General features: G+C 45.8%; 1 protein-coding gene across 1 annotated transcript in view; it reads right to left on the reverse strand.

The window, feature by feature from the left end:
• OVCH2 (ovochymase 2) overlaps window positions 1-27,784 on the reverse strand; it is a 996,115-nt gene that overhangs the window by 238,190 nt on the left and 730,141 nt on the right. The window contains exon 16 of the mRNA XM_078680899.1: window positions 7,704-7,890. Coding sequence (XP_078537025.1) covers window positions 7,704-7,890 — 187 coding nt within the window. The remainder of the gene's footprint in view (window positions 1-7,703; window positions 7,891-27,784) is intronic.

A 27,784-nucleotide genomic window follows, 5' to 3' on the forward strand; every position in this document is an offset into this window, starting at 1 on the left:
CAAAATACCAAAGACAATAACCATACAATGAAACAATGGCGCTTCCAAAAAAATAAAACCCCAAGGAAGGAAGACAAGAAGGCATTCGCCATAGGGGGTAGCAACGCCACGCCATGCGGGCATCCCAACTAAAGCGGCCACGGAAGCGATGTCAAGTTAACAAAACGCTGGAGAATCCACATCTATTAAGCAATACTATGAGCAGGGCCCAGGGACTAAACAATAAAAAGCGGTCAGCCCTGGCCGGTTTCAGCAAAAAGGTCAACACTGGACAGCGTGTCTTCACGGGGTGGAGATCTTGGCGCGGATTGGAAAGCCGATGGTGAACCCTGTCGTTTATAGCCCTGACAAAAGTCTTGTGCCTTCATGGGGGAGTCAAAGATGCGGTATCTGCCACCCACATCAACTTTTAACCTGGCCGGATACAGCATGCCGTATTTTAAACCCAGATTGCGTAGAGTTGCTTTAACGCCAGTGTATTTGCGGCGCGCCTCCTGAACCATCAGTGTGAAGTCTGGGAAGAAGGACAGAATGCTTCCCTGCCACCGCACTTCTCCCGCCTCGGGCGCAGCGAGAAGCGCGGCATCCCGGTCGCGGAAGTTCATGATTCTGGCGATATATGGGACGTGGGGGCTGCCCAGGGCGAGGGCTAGGACCCAGCATTCTGTGGGCTTGTTCGACCACAAAGCCATTAGTGAAGGTGTCCTTGCCGAACAGTTCAATGAGGAGATGTTCAACAAAAGTGTCAAAATGTCCCGTCGCTGTCGTCTCCGCCACACCAAGTATACGAATACTGTTGCACCGACTACGCGCTTCCAAGTCCTAATTTTTAATGGCCACGTCCTTGAGAATTTTTTTGACGCGTTCCAGCCTTTTTAGCGCCTTGGCGGCACCATCCTCCACATCCGATATTCTGGATTCCGGCACGTCCAGGCGTCGGTCATGGGCCTGTACTTTGGTACCCATTTCAGCAATTTTGTGCTCAAGGCTGTCGAAGCGGGTATCAAGCGCCTTAAATCCAGCACGCATTTCGCCCATTATGGCGGCGACCATGGCAGTGGCGTACCCCATGTCCGCGGAACTGGCAGCTCCTGTAGATGAACCAGGCGGAGGGTCTGTCGTGAGGAGGAAAGTTTTGTCGAAGCTCAGTTTCCTCTGGTTCGGATCTCTCTTCCCCATGGCCAAAGCTGTGGAAAGTGCACTGCCCCGGAGAAATAATGTGTGGCTTCAGACAGCGAGGGAGGATATAGCCGAGGCAGAGCAATGCTAGGTGCCAGGCAGAGGTATGCACAGACTGGTCTCAGTGTATGGCGTACATCCGGGCCATGCAACGCCAATGTGGAGTAAGCTGCGCCCTAGTCACGCGTCCAAGCGGCGATAGCGTCAGGCAGTTTTCCCGGCCAGGGCCTGGACATGAAGGGTAGCAGCCGCCTGGTCAGCAAGCCACATCCGACGGGCGCACCATGGCGTTGTTGAGGGGCAGTGTCCGAAGTATGAGTGTCCCTCGCTTTGGCAGTAGTATGGGGGAGCGCCCCTCGCCAGGAGCCCAATGCGGAAGGTTGGGGGGAAACAAGGGTCTCCCTTGTGGGTCTAAGGCGGGGCCGCCACTGATCAGCAGGAAGCGCTCCCCGGTACCCCCACCGCCATTGCCCCCCACCCCCGCAGCCACCGAACAGACCGTCCCGGGATCACGTCTTCTTTGACATGCTAAATCAATTTGTTATGGTCCATCTTCATGACCCCTTGGTGTATTCCAAAGATCCCCTTGTACATCACAAACATGTCAGTCAAGTATTACACAGACTACGTAAAAATCAGTTGAACTGTAAGCTGCAAAACTGCAAATTTGATCAACCTAAAGTGGAATACATAGGCTTTTGTTTTAACAGCGAGGGTTTCCATCAATCATAACAAACTTTCAGCCATACTAAACTGGCCTTCCCCTTCTAATGTAAAGGAGAGTCAATGCTTCCATTGGTTCTCCAGTTTTTATCGGCAGTATATCAGAGACTGCACTCAACTTTCTAGCGATATCACCTGAATCCTAAAGAAGGTTATGCTATGTCACAGTTTTCATTGGGACCTTCGAGCCGAGGAAGCCTTCATCAAACTAAAACAGGCCTTCATGCAAGTGCCAACCCTTCGATATCCAGGTCAAACAAAAAGATGAATTGTGGAGATGAATGTTTCTGATGGGCCTGTCGGGACTGGATTAGCCAATATTTCATCTGTCTCATATTCTAACCTTCGAAAATTTGAACCGACCATCGTAATCTTCAATGTTTTAGAAATCTACAATGCAGAAATAGCTGACCGGCTCATTGGGCTTACTTTTTTAATTAGTACAGATTTTTATTACACATATCCCGGGAACGAGAAACACCCTTGCTGATGTCTACTCCATAACCTGTTGCACAGTTTGGACAGAACATATTCCCTCCTCACAAATAATTGGAGTTCCCAATCATTTCTCAAAAAGGTGCAAGCTGATTATACCAACGTTACTAAAGAGGAGTAGAAGACACTTCAAGGACAAATACATAAACACAGAAATCTGGTGTACAAAGAGAAGTCTTTATTTATCCCTTCCAAAGCATTAAGTGAGGAAGTCTTTAAGATGTGCCACGATTCTCCAGTTGCACGCCACAGAGGAGACAAGGGAACATTAGAACTCTTACTCCGCTCCTTTTCTTGGCCTTCCATTCGAGCGGACACTTAACTCGGTGTCACTTCCTGCCCTACTTTTGCTCAAAATAAGGCTTCTCACACATGACCCTCTGGCCTCCTTCATCCCCTTCCAGTACCACCCCAACCCTGGCAAACCATCTCTACCGACTTTATTGTAGCATTACCGCCCTCTGTGGGTAAAATTGAGGTTGCCCTGTCCTCAGGGTTCCTCCTCAGAAAAATGATCAGACTGAATGGCATAACCAGAGCCTAGAACACTTTCTTCACGGTTTTTGCAATTCTACACAGAGAAACAGTTTTTCTTTTTTACTGTCGCTGAGTTTTCTTATAACAATTCTGTTTTCGGAAAATGGCACTTTTAGAAATTTACACAAAACAACAATAGGGACGGACCCTGAGGGGGAATCCAAATTCACTGCATCAAAAGACCAGGGAATGGGGGAAACCCATTGGGTTTTAAAAAGCACCCTCACCCACCAAACTAGTTGGCAGCATGCTTCATCTTTGGGTTCCCACCTGGGTGGCGAGTGCATCACAGGTGTGTTTCGACACAGAGCTTGCAGAGTTCTGAAAAACTCCACTCGCAGAGTGGAGTCTTTTCCCCGCTTGTGCTTGCAAGTGGTAAGTTGGCGATCAAGGAAAATCCAACACTAGACTACTTCCCAGCGAGATTTCTCAACGGAGATGGTCGCTACCGCTTGCGTTGAAAAACCTTTTGTTCGCTTTGAGGCAGCTGTCACTCGAGTAGAAATCCTACTCGAGCAGCAGAAAGAAGCTGTGTCCTCTTGCTCTGCGTTTGATGCCGTTTGCAATGATTTTACAGTGCGGGACAATCACTCAACACTAAAAATCAGCACTCACGGCGCAAGGTAAGGCACTCCGCCGCTCGCGGAATTCTATGTTGATTGGCAACATTTTTTTGTCACTTCACAGAGTTCCGTGTAGCAGAACTCCACAAACTCCACCCAGGCCTGCTCCTGATTAGAGATTGCGTATCTCCAGGTGGTGCCCGGACCACAGGTTAAGAACTTCTGCTCTAGTCCGCTACATGACACTTTGGGAGGTCCCTTTTTACTGATATATGAGATTTTTCAGCATATTCGGTGAGAACATAATACAAAGAAATGCAGGATTTCTGTCACTAAGTTTTCTTGGTTTCACAGGCTAAAATAAAATGTAATTGAAATGTTTGAGGTGGCATATGGAGTCAGATGAATGAACTGAATGTTGACCATCCCTTTGATGCAAGGTAAATGAATGCACAAACCATGTCCCCACTTTTATGCCACTCAGTTTATTTGAGCGCAATCTTTTATAAACAACACAAGATAGAGGGAGATTGTTAAAGTAATATTGAAACAATTTCATAACTGTTATTTTGGAAAGATTTTCAAAGCCTGCTAACCTATAATATCAACTGAAATTGGAATGAATAATCTGAGCAGAATGGTAATCTTGGAGCATATGGTCAGCTGGGTCCTACCTTGCGTGTTATTTTGCAACAATGTTGTTGCTTCTTTTAAGAATTAAATAATTATGTGATTGCTATCTTCCTGGACCTAATTTTGTGTTAGTTCCCCCCCAACTTTTTGCATTCCATCCTCTTGTTTTTGCTAACTTCGATTTTCTGGCTTTAGGACTCTGCACACCTTACCACTGCTAACCCGTGCGAAAGTGACTGTGCTCTCTCCCGTAAACATGGTTACACCCAATTGGCACATTTAATGAACTTGAAAGTCCCCATTACAGAGGCACCACATGTAGCTTTGGCATGTAAGTTAAATGCTACCACTAGGCCTGCACCGCTAATTGAGCCACCCACTTAATTAGCATTTTTAAACATGCCTCAAGCCTGCCATGCAGACTGTGTGTACAGTTTTAAACTGCCAATTTGACCTGGCAAACTAAGCCATTTGTCAGGCCTAAACCTTCCTTTTAAGGCATATGAATCAGGGAGTATGCAATGTTTTTAAAAAGTTGGAAATGTACTTTTAAATTTTGCATGTCCTGGTAGTGAAAAACACTTACGTTTGATTTTCACTATTGCAAGGCCTACCTCTCACAAAGGATAACACTGGGTTACCGTATTATATGAAAGTTTCTTGTCCTAATCATCCTGGGTCACACAACTAGGTATAGCTGGCAGCTGGCCTTTGTGTATTGCTTCCAGAAGGTGAAAGAAAATGGGAATAGGTGGTGGCAGGATGGGCTGTCTGTGACTTGATGGATGATTAGGAAGAGCGGTCACATACCACACTGGTACATCACAAAGGCTCTGGCTGAGCACACTCACAAAGGGTTTAACATTTAGGGGCATATTATCAGCGGACAGCGATAATTATCTCTGACCGTGCTTAGCGATAATTTTGTTATCGCAGGCTATCTCTGGAATTATTCGCCCTGGTAGAGCGTTATTAACAACGCCTTTTTCCAGTGATGTTCCCTGAAAAACGGCGATAACCTTGCTGATAAGACCCACAGGGTCATGTTAGCATAATCCACCCCAATGTTAGGGATAGGTAAGCCTGCATTTATGCAGAAAAAACTAACGTGTGCTAAAATGCTAGGGCAGCTTTGTAAATATTGCGATGTGAACATCAGCGATATTTGCAAGGTAGTCCATCCGGGGGACGCCCAGTGATGCCCACTTTGCATCTCATTAGAGATGCAAAGAGAGGCATTGGGAAAAAGGGTGCCAACATGCGATTATGCATGTTAGCACCCTCTTGTAAATAGGGCGATAATTTTATCTCCGCTTTTTTTGGCTTTTTAAGCCAAAAAAGCGGAGATAAAGCCCTTGTAAATATGCCCTTAGTCTTTTGTGACCTCAAACAATCTGGGGGCGAAGGCAGGGAGGCAGTTATTCCAAGCACCGCTGAGGGTGGAAGCCCCCAGAACCTTCTCCCCCTTCAACATGGGCACCATGTATAAATAATTAACCATCAGACCCAACTCTTCAGCACAACTTTGGACCTGTGGAAGACTCTGAAAGACTGCTGGATTGCTCGGCAAGTAGGACTGGTAATCTGTTGCGCTGTTGCCCTTCTGCCTGAATGAGAAGCACTGGACCTGCATCTTGAATCCAGGACCACCAAAGTGACTCCAAGGGCTAGCAGGCTGGCCTCCTGACCAGAGCCTCAGGAAAAAAAACGCTCCAACCAGCTTTAATCAGGCACCTGGACTCAGTCTGCTGTGAGTATTTGGCGCAACACCCCCAGGGGTGCCACCCTAGTCCTGGACTCTTGGAAGTGGGCCTGAAAGTGCTCTGTCAGCTCTGCGGTGGTCCTGTGGGCAGAACAGATGCAGTGCAAAGCATTGCATTGCATTGTGCAGCCTCCTTAAACCGCTGCTACGTGATGCATTCCTCAACGCAGGTCGTGCATCACAAGCCTCTCGCCAACAACATCCTTGGCGACCACGGAGGCCTTCGCATTGCAGCCCCGCAGCTTGTTGGGAACCGCTAGTGTATGGCACATCTTCGATGCAGGTCTCTGTACTGCAATCCCCTCATCAACAGAATCCTTGATGATGACACAGGACTCAGCATCGTAGCCCCTCAGCTTTCTCATAACTAATGCTGCATGACAAATGCTCATACCGGGATCTCACATTTAAGATATTTTGTTCAGCGGAGTAAACTTGGTCCCTGTATCCGGTCCATGCTCCATCATGGTCAGTCTGAACCTGTGACTTTGTCCTGGTTCGGTGTGATCAGATAACCACGGTTGGCGCATTGTGCTTCTAATCACTATTTTCACTTAAATCTTTAAAATTCATTTTCTCTGGTTCTACCGATTGTTTTTTTATTGTTTTGGCCTGAAATATTTCATAAAAGTTTACTCCATTTTTTCTAAATTAGTGAGAGATTTTTCTTCAGTTTTCAGTTTATCACTGTTTGGTGTGCTGCATAAATACTTTACAAAGTGCCACTGAGTTAAGCCTGACTGCTTGTGCCAAGCTACTGGAGAGTTAAACAAAGGCTAATTTGGAGTTTGTTTGTGATTTCAACCTAGCAGAAGTTGTGGTTGCTGCTTGAGTAGGGTTTTATCCTCCTCAACAAATAACCCAATTTCCTACATGTCCCCATAATTAATGACAATATAAAAAATACTGTAAGTAAAGGTTAGATTTAAAAATAAAAAAATAAACATTAGACTGTTTCGTACATAGACAAAACACCTTAAGAGAATTCCCTGCGCAAAAAAGACCGTAGCACTGATACATGGCCTCACACACTTCCCAGGTGTCAGGCTTCATCATCACCATCTCATGTTCGCCAAAGAGTCCTCTAATGGCGAACGAGCCAGTATTATAGGCTCCAGTATCACTATTAGTAGGAAACTAAGATGAAAAAGAGAAGAAGGAAAAAGGGGGGGGGGTGAATCCTTTTTGGAAATACATAAGTAGACCCTGGTGTTTAAATGGGTTAAAAGTGTTCCAGCACACAGAAATTGAAAATTGGTATTTAACTCACTTGTATGCCTCTAGACAAACAGATAAGTATCACTCAACTGGGCTCATGTTCCCCTATTGAAGACTACGCCCTCCTGTGAGGAGATAGAAATAGTGGCCCAATCAGAAGGTGGTCTACATTTTTCAGCCTCCCCTCCCTGATCTTGAGTATCTGCTCTTTGTGGGTAAGGAGCAAGAGCTCTGGCGTGGAATGGGAAGCTTCGCTCTCAAAACTGCACATGTGTTCTAGAGCCAAGCAGGGAGCCCAGAAACCTTGTGCCACATTTTTGAGCCCATCCAATGGGTGCCCTCGCCCTTCAAACATTGGGGAGCCCCAAGCACATGATGAAGTAGTAGTTAATGAGTCTGCAGTTCTGTCATGCTGTGCAGTGCACTGTGTGGTGTAAGAAAAAGCATAAGCCATTTGTAACCAAGGGAAAAGTGACAAGTGAAAAGATCCCCTAGGTACCTGACAGGTAACCAGAGTCCCAGTTGTGCATCTCTAAAAATGAAATTATTTAGGAGAGCACATGTCCATCTTGATGCTTACAATCGAATCCTACCTGTCGTTAAAACAGTGGGCAGCTGTGACAATCCAGTCTTTCTTTATAATGGTTCCTCCGCAGAAGTGACAGTCTGCTATCTGTAGACTGACTTGCCAAGGCCAAGAGTAGGGTTCTGCTTCCTCTCCTCCTACTAACTGATGCGAATAAAACCTGGGAGGGAATGAAGAAACTCCACAAATGTTGTCTGATAAGAGAAAAGCAGAAAGAGTTCAAATGTACAAGTCCTATTAACATACTGTCCTCAATGCTTCTTCGGCTTTCACATTAAGAGCAGTGTCCCCCAGCTAATCCATCTCTTCCCCATTGATAGTGAGACTTGCAGAGAAAAGTGAAGAAACCATATGAAATATCACTCAAGCATTTATCAACTAAGTGTAAATTCTTACATTACTTTCACCTATAGCTTCTACCTCTTTAACTGGATATCTGTTCAATGATGATCATAGCGACATTGACCCCATGGCATCCTTTTGATTGTACACTTTCATTGGAGAAAGACATCTTTGCATAAGACACAGGAGATAAGGCCTGGGTTTCAGAAAGCATTGATTATCTGCCAGATGAGGTTAACCCCTTTTTAAAATATATTGGTGAAATGTTGGAGATAAAAATGTGGATGAGAAATATTGGAAGGTCAGATTTGATTAAGAAAGTAAGCTTTTGGAACAGTTGCACCTCAAGGAGTGTTCATTCAAAACCCTAAACAAGTTAATTTGAAAGCTCCAATATCAAATTCTTTCACATTTACAAATGTTTTACAATTTAAAATTTTCAATTTTGCTTCTTTGTTTGTATTCATCTAATTGATCTGTTATTATTATTTAATTTTCTAAGCAATTGTGACCCCCAAAGTGGGCGTTCTAGTTGACCACAAGTTAAGAACCTATGTGTCAGGTAACTCATGATAAGCGGCCTTGAACAAGACACATTGAGCATGATTTGACACTCAGTTTGAATGATACGTGCTGACATTAAATATGCCTATTTCTTTTATTCCCTTCAATTAACATGTTTTGAATTTTACTAATGTTATTTATTGGTATTATTCATGTGATGTTTATTCATTATTTGTCAGTTTCATTCTTTCGCTTTTATCCTTGATAGTAGATAGTCATAGGCATAGTTGTGTTCTTTATTATTTGCTTTGTCATGCCCAGTGCCTTCTTGGTATCCCTTTTTTTTGGTCGGGGGTTGGCCAAAACCCTTGTTTAAAAAGAAATGTTAACAAATACATACATATAGATATACATAAAGGGCTTTGGGCCTTTGGTCTTCACCTATTGGTCTGTTCAATTGCCATTCACATTTTGTTTCCTCCTACCTCAATATTCAGGATGGGAGAGTGGGTAAGCCCACTTCCGTTACTTGCTCTCCTCACTGTAGGTGACAGCATTTTTATTCTGCACATCCACAATAAACCTGGTCTCCTTTAGTGCAAGCACTGATACTGCAATCTGTATAATTTTTTTCATTGCTGTCTTTTTGGTGCCACTGATATTTCTTTGCTTAAAATATTTATTTCAAGGTAACATTTTAAATGACAGAGGGCCAGATGTACAAACATTTATATGAATCGAAATTAGGAAATCAGTGTTCCTAATGTATGAAAGTCTTTTGAATTTCTTTAGCGATTCATAGTTTACACCTACCTCACACACACATTAATGAGGTAGGTCACAATTTTTGACCCACTTGGAATTGCCGCCATCACAAGAATGGAGGCCAGCTGAGTTCAGCAGACCACCATGTCTGTGATTGCATTTTAATAAAGCAATCTTTTTTTTTTTATGCAGCCCGTTTTCATTAAAGGAAAACAGGATGCATTTAAAAAGAAAAAAAAATCACTTTGCAGTTTCATTTGTAAGAGTAGGCAGTGGTCTGTTTAACCACTGCCTGCTTTTCAAAAATATTTTGTTAAAATTCTAAAAGGGGAAGGGTCCCTGTGAATGGTTATCACAGGTTTTAAACCGGTGGTAAAGTATTATTTTGCGACGAGAAATTGATCGCAAAACATTAATACATACCATTTTGATTTGGTATTTGGAAGGGACGCTACTACCAAATACTGAATCGGTATTTGGTAGTAAATGCAAATTGCGATTCGGTAATCGAATCACAATAGGGTTTTCGGGTACAACAGACGGGAGGGAGGTCTGTCCCCTGGGGTCATTCAGGGAAAGCAGGCTCAGTCTAGTCTACTGGGCTTATTGGGCTACATCTGGTAAAGGATGTAGCCCAAGGTTTATATATGTTGCCATTTTGGTCTGCCACCCACCATTTTGTTGGGACAGCCCCTTAGTGTTTCAGTAATTTTTCTTCCTGGGTGGCCTATTTTGAAGTTTATCAGTACTTTGGTTCGCATACTTCGAAGTTTTTGGACCTTTATTAGTGATCGGTTGGTGTTTAGTCATATTTTGCCTTTGTAGGTTTAGTGCGCTAGTTAGATACAGCATGTGGTTCCAAGGTTGTCATTGAATCATTAAGGACAACAGAGTTTGTGAAGCTCTGCACCTCCTTTCGGAGGCCAGGCATTTGGATTTGTTAGTGAATGGGGGCACGGTCACACAATTGGCGCTCCCAACGTGTCCCACTTCCAGCGGGGTGGCTGGTGCTGTTATGGCATACCTGCCGCCTCATAGCATGCCAGCATCACAGGTGAGTGTGAGAGCCTGTATGCAGGCTCGGGGTGCTGCCTCAAGGGGGGAGGGGTGGCATGAGGGAGGGCTCATGGGTGATAAGCATCATGACACATGAAAAGCGGGGGTGAGGGGAAGCCTCCCAAAGCCAGCTGTACGGGTGCTCGTGGGACGCCCCATGGCAGGGGTCATTCTATTCAAGTTGCAAGGTCAGAGAGCATGGATGGGGGAGGGAGAGCCCCAGGGAGCTGTCTGTACAACTGTGAAGCATTGATCTGGTGCTGAGAGAGACCTCAGAGGGTAATAGACCTAGTGTTGCACATGGAGGAACATCAATTGGTGGATCAGAAGTTTGGGCTGGGATCTGCCACAGGAGAGGTAGCTGGGGGGTGGGGTGGACAAGTGCAGATTTGTTTGGGGGCTGGGAGAGTGGGGATGACATGTTGCAGGGGACCAGGGTGCAGAGTCGGGTTGGTGGGCAACAGAATCAATCCGAGGACTCCCCAAGGGACTTGTGGGAAGGTGGGCGTAGCTCCCCGACGGAAGCGGACACCACACAAGTGGCACAACACAGAGGAGCTTCCGCGATAGTGGCTGCCATACCCGAGTGGAGTGATGGTGAGGAGACAGAATTTGAGTGGGATGTCTTCTTAACGCTAACCCAACAAAGTTTACTCCAGGCAAGATGGGTTAGTTAGAGGGGTAAGTTAGAAGGGTGGGCAGAATGGCAGGTCAGTTTCTTTAGTAGGGAGAGGACCAGGATGAGTTGACAGTTCTTTCAGGGTGCTGTAAACCGGGCCTACTTTCTTACTTTCAGGGACATGACACGCAGCAGGTTGCGGACCCTGGAGAGCATGGTGTGGCTCTCATACACCCAGGGAAAGAGAAGGTGTGGCCCAGAACGGTCTGCATCGTGGGACCCAGCAACACATGGCATAAGAAGCTCAAGGAAGGCTTTGCCAAGGCAGCCGCCGGAGCAGCTGGGAACCTTGTTGATGTGAGATCAACATGGGGCCCTATGGTCTGCAGTCGGTGAATGCCTGAGTGGGTTAGGTGCAGCCACTCAGGGACGAGCAGAGGACGCCCCTAGGGTGTGGCAGTGGGAGTGCAAAGGTGTGTCTGCCACAACAAAGGGCCCTGAAGTGTTCACATGGCAAGAGGAGGTATTGGACTATGGAAACGATAGTCTTGAAGAGGGAGAAAGTATGGATACTGAAGATCACAGCAAGGAGGTGCCACAAAAGGAGAGAGCCACGTGTGAGGGAGATTTCTCTATTCCCACATATAGTGCTGTTTTTTAGGTGTCAATCTGGTTCCAAGGGAGGCCTACAGACATGCAAATGACGAAGAAGACAAGTACACTGGCAAGGTACTGGCTTCAGAGCGGGCGCGACCTTACGGCCAGGTAAGAGTAATGGTACGCCCGGTAATGGTGTCTAAAGAGATGGATGTGGAGTGCGAGTACGAGAGGGCGGCACGGCTGAGTAAAGGTAATTATGTGAGAGATACTGGGGTTGAAACAGAGGACACAAAAGCAGGGAATGAAAGTAAAAGAGGCCATGCAGATAAGGAGAGTATGCCAGGTTCAGCAATAGGTAAGGATGTGGCTACATGCGTAGGAGATGAAGATAAGCAAGGGGACAAAAGGAAGGCAAAAGAACTTAAAATATGCAGCTCCCATACAAGTGGGTCACCAAGCCACTGGGGTCACATTTGATGTTGTCCACTAAAAAACAGACTTGGAAAGGTGAGTAAGTGGAGATGTTTGAACTCCTATATAGGGAGCTTAGGGCAAAGGAAGGCTCAAAAGAAGAAAAGTACCAGCATTGATTGTGAGAAATATCATAAGAGTAGTGTAGCGCTATTCAAATATAAGGATGTTATACGCAAGTGCAAATCATTTTTGGGTGTAACACCTCGGCTCAGTATGATGAGGAGTTTAGGGTCCACATGGCATGGGACCCTGAGGCAAGATGAGGAGAGTTGGATACAGATTTTTTTTGCAGCAGACCATGGGCCTGACCAAATTTGGGAAGACAATATATAGAGCCAGTGGTTTGCCTATTGTTAAACCCCCTTTCAGGCCATCCAACCCAGGAAGGAGTAATTCCAGCAAGAGCCAAGGAGGAACGCAGGGGGCATGCTGGGACTTTAACAAGGGTCTGTGCACACAGGAATAATGTAGATTTAAGCATTAATGCTCCAGGTTTCCAAGGAGGCATCCCCTCGTCACTTGTTAGGGAACACGGGAGGTGATACTGGACCTCAGCAATGTCATAGTTCAAAGTGGCAACATATTTCAGGGGGAGGGGGCAACTCAAGCCCAGGGAGCTACAGTGGAGGGAGAGGGGCACAGGCACCTCGAGGAAAAAGCTCTACCCCAGTTAAGTAAGAAAGGCTCAATTTTTGGTTGGGATCTTACCCAAGCAGGGAGGATGCCCGTGCCGTGAAGGTAGGCTTCAGGTTTTAGGTTAGGGTACACAGCAATGTGAATACAGCGTTGGACAGAGAACATGAAATCAGTTAAGCCTCATCCACAAGTAGTGCATGACAAGCTGATAATGAAGGGTGGATGGCCAGCCCCTTTGACACATAGCCCCTGGAGAAATTGATGGTTTCCCTATAGGGGTAGTGCCTAAGAAAGAGATGGGCAGTTTCGGCTTATAGAACATTTGTCATGGCCAGAGTGCCACTCAGTTAATGACTTTATTTGGGAAGACTTGCTGTCCGTGTCCTACTCATCAGTGGAGGTGGCAATGGCCAAGGCCATGGTTGAGCAAGCGGGCCTAGAAGCCATTATGGCAAAATGTGACATCAGCATTTTGTTGACTACTGGTACAGCCGGATGATTTCCCATTACTTGCCATTCAGTTTGAAGGGCCTTGGTTATGGATAAGGTTCTTCCAATGGGATGCTCGATTTTGTGTGCCTTATTTGCGCACTTCATTTTTATTTTAACAAGGGAACCCAATAAGTACCTTTGGACGATGGGTAATTAATATTTAAAGACAACAAAGGTCCTAAGGAAAACAGAAATAAACAAGAATAATGAATTTACAGACCACAATCGGTACTGTAATCAAGCTTCCAGACCCAGCCGGGTAAGGAATTGTTTAATTTAGAGATAAAAGAATTTGGTTGACCTAGAGGTGGTCAGTTATACACATTTTAGATAGGGCACAGTCCTGTACCTATCCTTTAGGGAAGAAAGTGTAATAGAAGCAAAACAAGAGTAAGAGAAGTATTTCAGGCAAGAAGTTTGGAGCCAAATGTCGCTTGTAGATTAGTGATCAATACACACAAGTTTCGACATACAGTATTTACAGAATGGCATACAATTGAATTTTCCGCAAAACTGTTCAACCGTCAACGTTTCGATCCCCTGGCTCCTAATGAACCGGGATCATCATCAGGACTATTTGAATCATTTGCCTGTGTTCTAAGAATGCCTGTGAAAATAATGAAGACAAAGGAGAAAAGAATAGAAAGCATAAGGCATCCGCATATAAGGTAAGAGATTGTACACACATATATATACAGTTTGCGTGGCGAGGATTACTTAAACTATGCATGCTTGTGTTGTTGGTCTACGGAGTGGTACTCATAATCAAGGAGCAGTCCCGTGATTTGGGAACAGCGAATAGAGTGGTTATTATATGAACGTCGGGAGGTGTGAGCTAGTGAATAGAACAGGTGTTTGACAGGTGATGATATTTAACCGGAGTTTCGTGTCGGTGGACGCATAGCATGCACGTGGCAAGCAATGTCTATTATTAATTCCGCTATATCGCGACCGCGCAGTGAGCGTGGTGGTCCGTGAGCTAGGTGGTACTTGGTATAGGCAAAACGGTGGTCCCGCGAGTGGATAAGTCGCATGCACGGCGGGGTGTCTGGTCTAGATCAGAAGAATAGACCTCCGTGTTCATGCATTTCTTGTGATCTATGTATACATAGCACTGACCTGCCAGGCTATTTTTAATTATTTATTCTTTATTCTAGTCAGGCACTAGATCGGAGTGGTCAGGATACCGAGAGAGGCCGGTACCTAGAGTGGGAGAAGGTGTATCATTATCTTTCCGGACCGTGACCATCGTGAGCCTGTGCCTCGTAGGTGCTTAGCGTGGCGATTACCTGGTGTCGGGGCGAGGTTAATAAACCTCAACCTGGAGCGAGCCTGGTGGTTTCACTCGTCGGAGTAAAATATGTCCTTAGGTAAGGGCCGAATATTGATCCAACACCCGTTGGGCTGAAAAGAAAAGAAATCGGGGGATGGAGGTTTTGAAAGCGGGCCGAGGGAAAAGGGGAAACTTCCATCCGGGCGTGCCTGCGTAGCCAATGGGTCTGTGCTTACCTATTAAAGGCGTGAGAAATGACGCGGGATACCGGCGAGACTCGGTGGTCTCTCTCCGTGTCCTATGCAGCATAGATACGCTGTCCGGGTGTTGTGGGTCCACCGGGACTTAAGCCATACAGTGGAGTTGAGAAACAAAAAAGGGACTCTTCTTGCGCGTTCCCTTTGGTCGCCATTTTGTGTCGTGATATTCTTATGGACTTTGGGCAGCGTGTATATCACGGGGGTCCTGGGGCTTTTTACATTTAAGTAATTAAATTCCTTTTTGGTCAAAAAGCCCTCTTCCACTGCATCCAGTGTGACCTTCCGTATTAGTTCCTGAATTTCTTTTGTGGGGTTAGATGCTAGCCTGAGGTAATGATCTATATTGTCCAGCTGTCTCTGAATCTCTGCTCTATAGGTGTCTTGGTCTTGTATAACAATACCACCACCCTTGTCAGCACTTTTAATTACAATTGAGGTATTGGTTTTAAGGGACGCCACAACACCTCCACCACCCCTGAGTCTAGCGTGCACTCGAGTCCTTTCACTATTTCTTGGTCCTTGCCCACTCCAAAATGGCGACCAAAGGGAACGCGCAAGAAGAGTCCCTTGTTTGTTTCTCAACTCCACTGTATGGCTTAAGTCCCGGTGGACCCACAACACCCGGACAGCGTATCTATGCTGCATAGGACACGGAGAGAGACCACCGAGTCTCGCCGGTATCCCGCCTCATTTCTCACGCCTTTAATAGGTAAGCACAGACCCATTGGCTACGCAGGCACGCCCGGATGGAAGTTTCCCCTTTTCCCTCGGCCCGCTTTCAAAACCTCCATCCCCCGATTTCTTTTCTTTTCAGCCCAACGGGTGTTGGATCACTATTCGGCCCTTACCTAAGGACATATTTTACTCCGACGAGTGAAACCACCAGGCTCGCTCCAGGTTGAGGTTTATTAACCTCACCCCGACACCAGGTAATCGCCACGCTAAGCACCTACGAGGCACAGGCTCACGATGGTCACGGTCCGGAAAGATAATGATACACCTTCTCCCACTCTAGGTACCGGCCTCTCTCGGTATCCTGACCACTCCGATCTAGTGCCTGACCAGAATAAAGAATAAATAATTAAAAATAGCCCGGCAGGTCAGTGCTATGTATACATAGATCACAAGAAATGCATGAACACGGAGGTCTATTCTTCTGATCTAGACCAGACACCCCGCCGTGCATGCGACTTATCCACTCGCGGGACCACCGTTTTGCCTATACCAAGTACCACCTAGCTCACGGACCACCACGCTCACTGCGCGGTCGCGATATAGCGGAATTAATAATAGACATTGCTTGCCACGTGCATGCTATGCGTCCACCGACACGAAACTCCGGTTAAATATCATCACCTGTCAAACACCTGTTCTATTCACTAGCTCACACCTCCCGACGTTCATATAATAACCACTCTATTCGCTGTTCCCAAATCACGGGACTGCTCCTTGATTATGAGTACCACTCCGTAGACCAACAACACAAGCATGCATAGTTTAAGTAATCCTCGCCACGCAAACTGTATATATATGTGTGTACAATCTCTTACCTTATATGCGGATGCCTTATGCTTTCTATTCTTTTCTCCTTTGTCTTCATTATTTTCACAGGCATTCTTAGAACACAGGCAAATGATTCAAATAGTCCTGATGATGATCCCGGTTCATTAGGAGCCAGGGGATCGAAACGTTGACGGTTGAACAGTATTGCGGAAAATTCAATTGTATGCCATTCTGTAAATACTGTATGTCGAAACTTGTGTGTATTGATCACTAATCTACAAGCGACATTTGGCTCCAAACTTCTTGCCTGAAATACTTCTCTTACTCTTGTTTTGCTTCTATTACACTTTCTTCCCTAAAGGATAGGTACAGGACTGTGCCCTATCTAAAATGTGTATAACTGACCACCTCTAGGTCAACCAAATTCTTTTATCTCTAAATTAAACAATTCCTTACCTGGCTGGGTCTGGAAGCTTGATTACAGTACCGATTGTGGTCTGTAAATTCATTATTCTTGTTTATTTCTGTTTTCCTTAGGACCTTTGTTGTCTTTAAATATTATTTGCGCACTTCAGCACTTTCCTGCAATGACTCTTTGTACAAGGGATGGGTCACAAGAAGGTGACACACTATCTTGTTGACTTCTGATTGGGACGAGCTTACTGTTTCACGGACTCCTGCTTTTCCCTGTTGTGCCTTTTGTCGCCTTGCTATTGTGTTGGCCGGAGATCGCAGGGGTGAACCTTGCCCCTCAGCTAATCGATCGCCACCCTCGCGGACCGCGGACTGCCGGTGCACTACATCCCCCAGAAGGCAGTGCGGTCTCGCGAGAAGAGCCGCAAGAGGACCAGCACCAGCACTTAAAATCAGCTGGGATCCCCCGCGGCGCGGAACGCGCTCACTGTTTCACAGACTCCTGCTTTTCCCTGTTGTGCCTTTTGTCGCCTTGCTGCTGTGTTGCCCGGAGATCCCAGGGGTGAACCTTGCCCCTCAGCAAATCCATCGCCACCCTCGCGGACCGCGGACTGCCGGGTAACTATATCCCCCAGAAGGCAGTGCGGTCTTGCGAGAAGAGCCGCGAGAGGACCAGCGCGAGCACTTAAAATCAGCTGGGAGTCCCCGCGGCGCGGGCCGCGGGTGGGCTTGTCGGGGCCCGTCAGGGCCAGGAAGAAGCAGGGCAGGGCCACTCCCCTTGGCTGCTGCTTTCCAGGTGCCGTCGAGGAGCAGGTAAGACTTTCATCGTCTAATTCTTACCTATCAGTCCGACGTGCTACTAACGATAGACTTACCCGCAATAAGACTGAGACTCTAAGCCTGTGAGACTGTGCTACTATTTTGTAAGCCACCAGATTCTAGGGGTCCCGGGGCCTGACGACTTACGCTGACATAATTTGTAATAGTACTTGGGGGAGCATCAAAGGACCTGTAATGTGCAAACCAATTGGGGGCGAATGGTAACTACGTCATAATGAAATAAGGTCCATCCTAATTGCAGGGGCTATAGGAGAAAAGCAACAAGTTAGCGTGTCAGCTTTCACTCTTAAGTTTTACACCATTCTACTAGATTTCTTGCTCACTAGCTTCCCTTTAAATAACGGTGAAACTTAGGCTGCTATTGTAAGTTTTTGTAAAGAATAGAAGCGAATAGCTCAGGAACATGGAGAAACGCAAGAGTGCGGCAGGCACTTCAGATGTTTTTTTAGTTAGAGCTGAATCGCTTCTCACCCACGAGATCCAGCTAACAGAAAGACATTTATCTCTAGACCCCACTTTGTTCCCACTGTCTAGAGAGTCCAATATTCCCCTGTCACCTAGAATTACTGTTCAATGTAGTAATGATCACTCTCCTTCGGTTAATCCAATCTCGGTCCCCCTAAGTCAAGAACGGGCCGAAGACCATAGCCCTAATTTAGGGACTAGACCATGAACTAGGAAACAAATAGAAGAGGCCAAAGGGAAAGCACAGCGATCAAGGCAGAAGTGTGTTAAGGGGGGTACTGATCGTAGGAACACAGGAGCTCTAAGATCAAATGCGCAAGCAATTCAGCAAATAGAAGAGCACCTAGTGGTAATTCAAAAAACTTGTAGTATGCAGACAGAAGTAGATATCCCCTCCACCGATGACAATGATCCCAAAAAGCATGCCGTTTTTGAAAACACCCTTAAAGGGATTCTAGAATCAACTTTAGGTTTAATGATGAACCAGATAACTAGCCTTATTGATGATAGATTTGGCCATATGGAACAGAAGATTGAGTTGTTGAACGAGGCAGTAGGTACTTTAAGAGAGAAAATAGATAAAATCCAACCCGGCACTGAAGTAAGGGGAAAAAGCACGATTCAAATGGAAGAGAACCGGTCCTTGGGTCTGCAGGAGCAAGCGGAAGGTCAAGGGAAGCTCACGCGCCCACTCTAACAACCTGGGTAGCCGAGGGCAAAAAAGAAATGGAACCCACTAGGGGGGGCGAAATGAGTGAATCAGGGCCAGCCAGTCTGAATTATTCTCATAATAGGCCTTTGAATCCTAGCTCTGATACCCTAGGATTACCCCCAGCTTCCTGTCCATATCTAATAATTTTAAATGGGGTGCCAGTATTAAACAAGCATTTGCAATGCTATCGGTTTCGCATTTACAAGCATTTGAGCTATTGGCATTGTAAATGAAAATGCCTTTTATTTATGAGTATTTTAGAGAAAAGATAAATAAAAGGCATTGTTATTTACAATACCAATAAGTTAAACTCTCGTAAATGCAAGACCTATTCCATTGCAAATGCATTTAGCACCCGTGGTATAAAGATGTTTAAAAAAAGCATTAGAAGAGAGCATGCCCTGCCTGCAACAGCAGGCAGGAGAAAGGTATTTGAGAAAATAGTGCCCGGAGTGGAATTTGCCATTGGTGTGCAGTGGAGAGAGGAAGGCCACCTTAATGCTTTTTCGAAAGTCTCTTTACCCATCTGACCCTGTGAAATATGTCTGTCTCCATTACGATGGTGCTGCAGGTGTACCAGCCAGACTCTCTACTATCTGTATGCAGGGCTGGAAGTGGAAGTATGCATAAGGCTGCCTGTATTAGGCTGGTTGAAATGCATGTGATGCGCCTAAGGTATGTACTGGCACTGGTTCTAAAACCAGTCTGCTCAATTAGCAGTGAAAGATTTAGAAAGATGAATGGCAGTCAGATGCCTAAGTTGCAGGCAATTCATCTGTCTTTCGAACTTATTATGCCTTGTAAGCAGTGACACCTGAAGTAGTGCTTCCAAGAATGTAAGGTGACAGTAAAATGATGCAGGAATCAGGAAAGATTATTTAATTACTTTATTAAAAATCAATAACAGAAAACAAACATCGAAAGCAGTAAACAGAAATAAACATCAATCGTAGCAGAACACAGAGGTCACTTGCTTCAAAAAGTGCAATTGGGTTTAAAGGCTCGAAGGGGGGGGGGGGGGGGTAATTAATTCAATATAATTGAAACCGTCAGACCACATCCTCTCCCCAATATGCTATGCTACGAAGCCATAGTTGTTACTTATCTTATGCAATTGACAAAGCCAATAGCCCTGGCGTGTTGTAGGTGTAATATTACTAGTTGTATTATATATCCGAATGTAGTGACAGAAGCAGCAAAATACCAGTCAGGTGGCACACTTTGTTAAGCATAGATTTTCAGTTTGTGTTTTTAGCCACACCAATATTTACATCGGTCACACCCCTTTGCGAGCCCCCAGTCTTTTTATCCCACTTAAAGCCCCCCTGGGTGCTGTCTATTACCGCTAGCCCACGAAAAGGTATTACAGCTGACTTTCAGCCAGAGGATCCACCCTCCTTTCAACTAACTTATTCTATAAAAACTATTTTTGATGCTTGTTTACGGACTGTGACCAGAAAATAAACCAATCGAACGGCATATAGCTGAAGGAAAATAATCAATTGAAAGATTATGAGAGATAGGCCCCCGCTTCGTGCAGCAGTCGCCAACTCTCTACATCGCTCTCTTTTTGATACAGGCCTCCTACACCAATCACTGTCTTAAATAGTGAACACTGTTCACCAATACAGTCACCACTTACAAAAAACCTTTCTACAATGGGATTTTAGACGGACAGCAATTGGGATGAAGCAATCTCCAAGAGAAACAAAATCACATTTTGAACGCGAAATGTGGAGATTGGCATGGCATTTATGAGCAGCTCAGCGGTTTCCGAGTCCCGTGTTCACATTCTCGGGAGCTCTGGTGTCGTTTGGTCAGCTCATTAAGAGCCAGAAGTGACACAAGTACTCGGAGCACTACCTGAGCAGTCACAACCACTTCAAACCGAGAGAGACCTGCGTCGTGCTCTTTAAACGTGATGAATGTGCTTGGACACAGTCTCTCTCTTCCATGCATGGCTACCTGGGCTTACCGTGCAGACCATCCTGGCTGCTTCTGCTGCCCTCCCGATGTTTCGGGCTGTGTCATTATCTGACGTATGGGCATGTACCCATGCAAGAGTTCTTGTGTACTCCTAGATCAGTTCTTTCTCTTAGCAGTTTGATTGGCTGCCCCGGGACACCAAAGGTGGCCACCCACAAGGGCGGCCACCCTTAGTGCCATAGGATGGCACAGACCCTGAGCGGTCTAGTGGTTGGGGGGATTGGAGGTACCCCCGTGATGTCACTTCCTGTGTCTGGGTGAGGGGGGAGTAACTATATAGTCCAGGGGGCGAGGGTCAAGCGCCCTCTTTGTTTGTCGGCCGCTGATCACGCTGACCCTCGCCCTCCCCTGCCCGGACCCTGAGTGGGTGCTGCCCGTTGCTGTTTCCTACTTGCCATATGCACTGTGTGCTTTGATGTAGACGGGGTTCTTTTACCCTAAGTTGATATGACGATCTTTGGTTGATATAGCAGAAAGCACTAGGAGCAGCAGGTAGTACTAATAGGAAGCTAGTAGGTGGGGGGACTCTGGGGCGGCGGCGGACACACCCAGAGCCATTGCGGAGTTACAGGGCGATCCAATGCAGAAAGGTACAGAGGGGTATCCTCTACAGGAGCACCGGTGGGTGCGAGAGCAGAATTATCCCCCAGGGAGATCCACGCTGTGATGGATCCTGGAGGACCGACGGCGCCCCGTTAGTCCTTCGGGCGGTTGTAGACCTGAGCAACAGGGGGTTGCCACAACGCTCTGCCCCCCGAAGGGGAGGGGCTTGAGCAAGGGGCGGAATAGAGGTCCGCCGAGGGGAGGGGTTAGACCTTCCCCCGAAACTGACAACGCCCCCGCGGTTAACACCCCGGGGGGTTATGGCTCATCAGGTGGGCGGGTCGCGAGAGGCGGCCTGCTCTGGATCGACCCGTAAGATAACCCAAAATGGTGGCATAATGTATATGCTAATAAAACTGCAACAACTTTCTCCATCAAACTTGTGTTGTGTCCGTTATTGGTGGAGTGGTGTGTTGTATGAAGAAAGGTCTGGGGTTGGGCCGATATTGGCACTATGTTTTAAGTGGTTGTCACCGGGCGGAGAGCAGGAAAAAATATTGCTTCATGCGCAGGAGCGTCTGTTTAGCGATTGCTGGACGACGCATGTGCACCATAGCCGGCTGGACAGGTCAGGCAAAAATAGTGCGCGACCCAGCCAGCCAATCCTATGAAAAAACAAGCATTTCTAACTGCATTAGGACTCGTATTACTCGAGCCCTATTGCATTATAAACAAAAGTGCGTGACTCCTAGACGGCATGATCGGGAGTGGGGGGATTGGGGTGGGCCAGAAGTTACAGACTGCGGGAGGGAAGGGGGTGGGGGGGGCAGAGGAACAAAAGAGTTTGTAAAGTAAAAGGGCCGATAGCCATGGAAGGATTAAAATGACGACATGGCCATGAGGAGGAGGGACAAAAAAGCCAAAATCAAATCAGAATGTAGCATTTCCGATTAAAGCCAATGAAAAACATGGACGGAAAGTAGGGGGAGCTTCCCCCCACTATACTGTATACTGCATGTTTCGCAAAGCGAACAGTGCGTTGCACTGCAACGCTATGCGAAACCTAAAAACGGACAGAGCGAATCCTGGACGGCGCTCCGAAACAAAACTGCTGACTAGCTGATTAAACGTTAAAAATTTAGACTCCAGAGTATTAACAAAATTCTGATGGTCCGAAGAGTAGGGTGGGTTGGCGATTCTCTAAAGACCATTGACGGCGATTGCATAGTTATAAACTTCCGCCACCCGCATTTGGTTTGATCTCTATTAAACATTAGGGAAGAATTCTCTCCTCAAAGCACGTGTATAAGCGCTCTCCCACTGCGGTTTTTCTACAAACCGATCCACAAGCCGAGAGGTAATTTGAATGGTCCAATTTTAATGGTAAACATGTTCGAGGCCCTATCCTCCCTAGACGCTGTGGAATGACAACCAACCTGTATAGCTAGAGCGGCGCCCAGGTTGGTGAAAGGTATAACCAATATTTACTCAGGGGACTCCTCTAGTCCTTCTCAATCGGTGGGACAGAGGGACCCATTAGAACATAACACATCTAAATCGAATACAGCAACTAGGGAGGAAGAGCAAAAATCCTCACCAGCCACGTTATTAAACAGTACTGTTACAGAGAGATTGGTCTCCGATTACATAATTTTACCGAACCAGGGCAGTACTGATAGCAATGTAACTCTAGTTGATTCAGGAGGACCAGTAGCATCAACTCCCGCCCAGGCAAGTTTGTCAACTGCATCAGGACTTAGTATTGTTTTCTGGAACTTTGCAGGCCTGCGCTCCAAAGTTATTAATGATGAGTGGCTTAGTTTTACGCTGAACTTTAATATCCTTTGCCTCCAAGAGACATGGGCCGTAACAGCTACCCATATTAACGGATTTAAAACTTATTTTTCACCCGCGATTCCCTCTCCATCAGGGCGCGCAAAAGGAGGCCTGACTGTGTTCATCTCTAATCTTTTAGCAATCTGGGAAATCACTCCCTTAAAATTGGAATCGGACTTCCAAATAATTACTCTTGACTTGAATAAATCCGATATTTTTGTTTTAGTTAATTTTTATAACAACTTGCAAAAGCTTCAGTTCATAGCTACTCTAAAAGAGATCTGGTACATCCTTAGGGAACTTAATAACAAGAATAAAAAGAAAAGAGCTTCCGTTATCTGGGGGGGCGGGGTGATTTTAATTTACCACCATGTGGGCTAAATGATAATTTAACCTGTGGTTTGCAAGCTGAGAACACCAACAACCTGACCCATTTTCCACATACATCGAGTGGGGATTGCCTAAATGAGACCCTATTCATTTTAGATCTTGGTCTGGCAAACAAATTAGTGGTCCTCTCAGTTCCCCTTATGCTGACCTTTAACAGCAGAGGTGCATCTACTTCCATAGATTTTATATTTGTGTCAAGTACTGCAGCGTCCCGTATATTGTATTTTAAAACCCAGGATAACGCTACCAGTGACCATTTTCCCAATAGCGTTACCCTTTCTCTTCCTACATGTCGATAAAGCACTAACCGAGTGAGTATATTTGGTCAGGAACACCTGGTATTGAATAGAATAAACAGATAATCGCTGAAGTGGTATCAAGCAGATCCACTTAAGATCACTTCGGAAGTAGTAAAGAATTCCACCAAGGCCATAGAAAAATGTTTGGACCCATCCTCTACCCATCAAGAGATATTAGACAACTTTTTGGTTATACCTAACGCAGTAAAGGCAGCTTTATGTATTTATCCTAAAGGGAACAAGAGGAAAATGAAGGGTTGGTTTAATAACGCCTGCACCAAAGCATACTCCAACCTAAAATCTGCCCTCCACAAAAAAGAAAGGGATAAACGAGAAATCATACAACTTCGAAAGACATAACCATGCAGTTAAAGCAAGGAAAACAGAATTGAAGCAGGAACTATGGGCAGGACTTCATAAGAGCTGCCTGATGAAAGATGGCACTTCCTTTTGGAAGATAATTAAATCTCCATTCTTGTCTGAACCCAGGGTGAATGATAAAATTGAAGTAGCTATTGACGAGTTATCTTGGGTGGAACACTTTTCTCAGATATTCGGATCAACTGCCAGAGAACTGACGGATCAAATAGATACGGAGATGACGAGCCCCTGCCAAACAATGTTTCCTCTCGCACTTGATTTCACTCGGTTAGAAATCGAACTTGCCTTAATGGCAAGCAAAGGGGGGAAGGCGCCAGGCCCTGATGGGGTCCCGGTAGGCCTTTTTAAATACAATATGGATCTCTGGTCGCCTATATTGGTCAGGGTCTGGAAGCCACTTGTACAGTGGGGCTGGTGGAATCGTGGTCCGATTCTATCCTGGTCCCGGTATTCAAAAAAGGGGACCGCCAAAGTCCACTCTGTTATCGCCCCATTTCACTATTAGATTCATTGGGCAAAGTTGAGGGGCTCATTATCCTTGAGCGCCAACAACAATGAGCAGACGATAACCATGTATTGTCAGACCTTCAATATGGGTTCAGGGAGGGTATGGGCACCACCGAGCAAGTTCTAAATTTGACTTTGTTAATGGGAAAATATGTGAACGCAAAGGGTGGGAGTCTGCATATGGCTTACGTAGACTTAACTGCAGCCTTCGACTGCGTTAGCCATTCGAAATTGTGGGGCATTTTAATAGAGATGGGAGTCGAGCTCTCCCTGGTCAACTTTCTCCGCAAATTGTATTTAAATGCTACGGCCAGGGTGAGGTTCGGAGCGGGGGGGGGGGAACTGACGGTGCCGTTTAGGGTTGAGCGGGGTGTCAGGCAGGGTTGTGTCCTGGCGCCCTTCCTTTTTACTCTTTATACAAATGGCCTTGAACAAGCCATGCTGGAGGGGTGCAGGACCTTCCTCTAGTTCACAAACTCCTGATACCCGCGCTACTCTATGCGGACGACGCGGTAATTATTGCTCGTTCCCCCCTGGAACTCCAACGCTCACTCAATAGGTATAACACCTATATGTCTCATTTAGATTTAAAAATTAATATTGAAAAAATATTTTCATCAATAACACCAAGGTGGAGACTACGAATACATATCCCTATCTAGGAATCTTAATTGATGATGATCAAGTGCACAAGGAGAAAAGCTATTGAGGCCAGAAAGCTGTTATTCATTAGGTCTACCTCTGCTTTAGTAAGTTTTGCGCAGAGGCTAGGTAAAAGACCCCAGTAGAGATGATCCAGATTTACCAGGCAAAATGCATTAGTACAGCCATTTAAGGAGCAGGGGTGTGGGGTTACGGGCATGTGGAAGCCCTTCAAAAAGTGGAAAACAGCTTTTTGAGGTGTCTCTTAGCTGTCCCGCGAGGTACCTCGACTTTTAGGTGCCACCTAGAACAAGGTTTGACATACATTACTGACATTGTGAAAATGCAGCCAATTCTTTTGTGGCACTGCCTCTGGTCCTCTCTAAAGACAGTTTTTAACCAACGAATATTAAATGACTGTCTAGCACTCGAAAATTCACAAAGGATCGGTTGGCTTTCATTTGTCAAAAGGTTTCTGCATGATTTGGGATTGGAAAGATATTATCATCACTCCTCACTTATTGCTTATTGCTATCAAAGAAAGGGCTGAAAAAGTTCTGCTTGACTCACCTGGAAGATCTGAGACTGGTTATTGAGGTAAAAAAAAGTTTGTTTCAACATCCATTGTTGATTCAATCCACCATGGCCATGCAGCCTTATTTAACTTGTAATCAGAATGGCTATGTAAGGTTCCTGTTGACCCGTTTCAGGCTGAACATTTTTCATCACCTGGTAACATTCCCCAGAATCAACGATTGGTCTAAGCAGCTAACACCTTGCCCCTGTGATGAAGTGTCTACCCAATCGCTAATCCATGTCGTTCTTTTTTGCAAATTCTATGAAGAACCGAGAAAGCACTGGATAATCCCAACTTTAAAAATTGTAGGCTTACGCCAATGTCGTCCTGCCCTAATAGTGCTGCAACTCATGGAGACAGATTGCCTGGTGACAAATATTGTTACATTTCTGAAGTTTTGTAGCAGCCATAGGTCCAATTTATAACAGAAATAATGTTGTCCATATTTCTCCAACCCATTTTTTGCTACTGATTTGTATCTATATGAACATATTAATGGTTTTAACACTATTTCTGTACTTTGAGATATTTTATGTAGGCATGCTTGTCTTTTAAATTTGTATAATTATTTTTTGATGTACGTGCCTTTTTAACTATGAACTTTTATGTTTTTTTGCTATGGAAACCGTATAAAGCAATATTTGATTTGATTTGACTTTTTCATGGTCACGGACTACGGTTCCAAGGTCTGCCAGCGTTTGCTGGTAAGTTTTCAGGAGTTCATGGAGGACCTGGGGGCCCCAGAGAAAACAGTGCTATCGGACACGCTATTGGTGAAAGAAAAGGTCACGGTCAGAGAGGTCCAAGTACTTTTGGGACACCTACATTTTGCATGCCAGGTGGTGCGGACGTGTAGGAAATTTTGCAGGAGACTAGGCTTAGTGTTCTCGGGGCTGTCCCTTCTCACTATCATGTCAGGTTGTCGGCTGGGGTTAAAGCTGATATGTGTGTGTGGAGAAGCTTTCTGGATTCATTCATTGGTGTTCCAATTTAGAAACTGCAGGAACTTTACTGGGATGTGCAGATTTTTGTTCTTACGCATCATGTAGCATTAGCTTCTGCTTGTATTGGCAAGGACTCTGGTGTGCAGCTGAGTGGCCCGAAGGGTGGAAATATGGAGGAAGAAACAATGCATTTCTTGATTTTTTTCCATTAGTGGTAGCTGTCACACTGTGGGGTGTTTGGTTTCAGCACAAGAGGGCACTCTTCAGCGTAGCCAATGTGGCTGTAGCTCAGGTTTTTAACAGGCAGTCAGAGAGAGACACATAGGTCCGTAAGTTGCTGAGTGTGTTCCTGCTGGAATGTTTGCTTTGGATGTTCTGTTTAGAGCCAAGGGCATACTGGGTGTAGAACTTTGTCTCATTCACAGTGGGAGAGGTCCATGGACTGACCATGGTAGCGGACAGGGACAGGACTCAAATGCCAACACTGTTTTGGATCGGGGTAGACAGAGGATGTGTCAACTTGTAGTGGGGTACCTGGCGGCGAATACGTGTAAGGCATATTACCAGGCCTGGGGTAAATTTGTGACCTCAGGTCATTGGCGCCTGAGCGAATGGTAGATAGTAGAGGACGTAGTGCAATTCATATTACAACTGACGGAGAAAGGTTTATCTAGAGTCACGATCTCAGGGAAGTTGGCAGGCATAGCCTTCATGTGGAAACTATTGTGGGGTTATGCTCCATCAGCAGAGGAGTTAGGTAAGAGGATCTTAGAGATTTGGGCCAGAGAGCAGGGTAGAGCGAGACAAAAGAGGAATTGGTATTGTTTTGTATAGTCATCCGTAGTCTGCCAAAGATTTGATATTGATAGGTGTGGCGTAGCGGCCAGGGCGACTAATGCTGGACGCTGGGGATCACGGTTCGATCCCCGGCTCCGGCGGCAGGGGTCTGCCCAGCACCATGTGACTCTGGGCAATAGCTCACTTAATCTTCCCGACGGCCCCGAGCGCCTTGACACCTTCGGGTAATT

The sequence above is a fragment of the Lissotriton helveticus genome, chromosome 3_1, assembly GCF_964261635.1.
Source record: "Lissotriton helveticus chromosome 3_1, aLisHel1.1, whole genome shotgun sequence".
Classification (NCBI taxonomy): domain Eukaryota; kingdom Metazoa; phylum Chordata; class Amphibia; order Caudata; family Salamandridae; genus Lissotriton; species Lissotriton helveticus.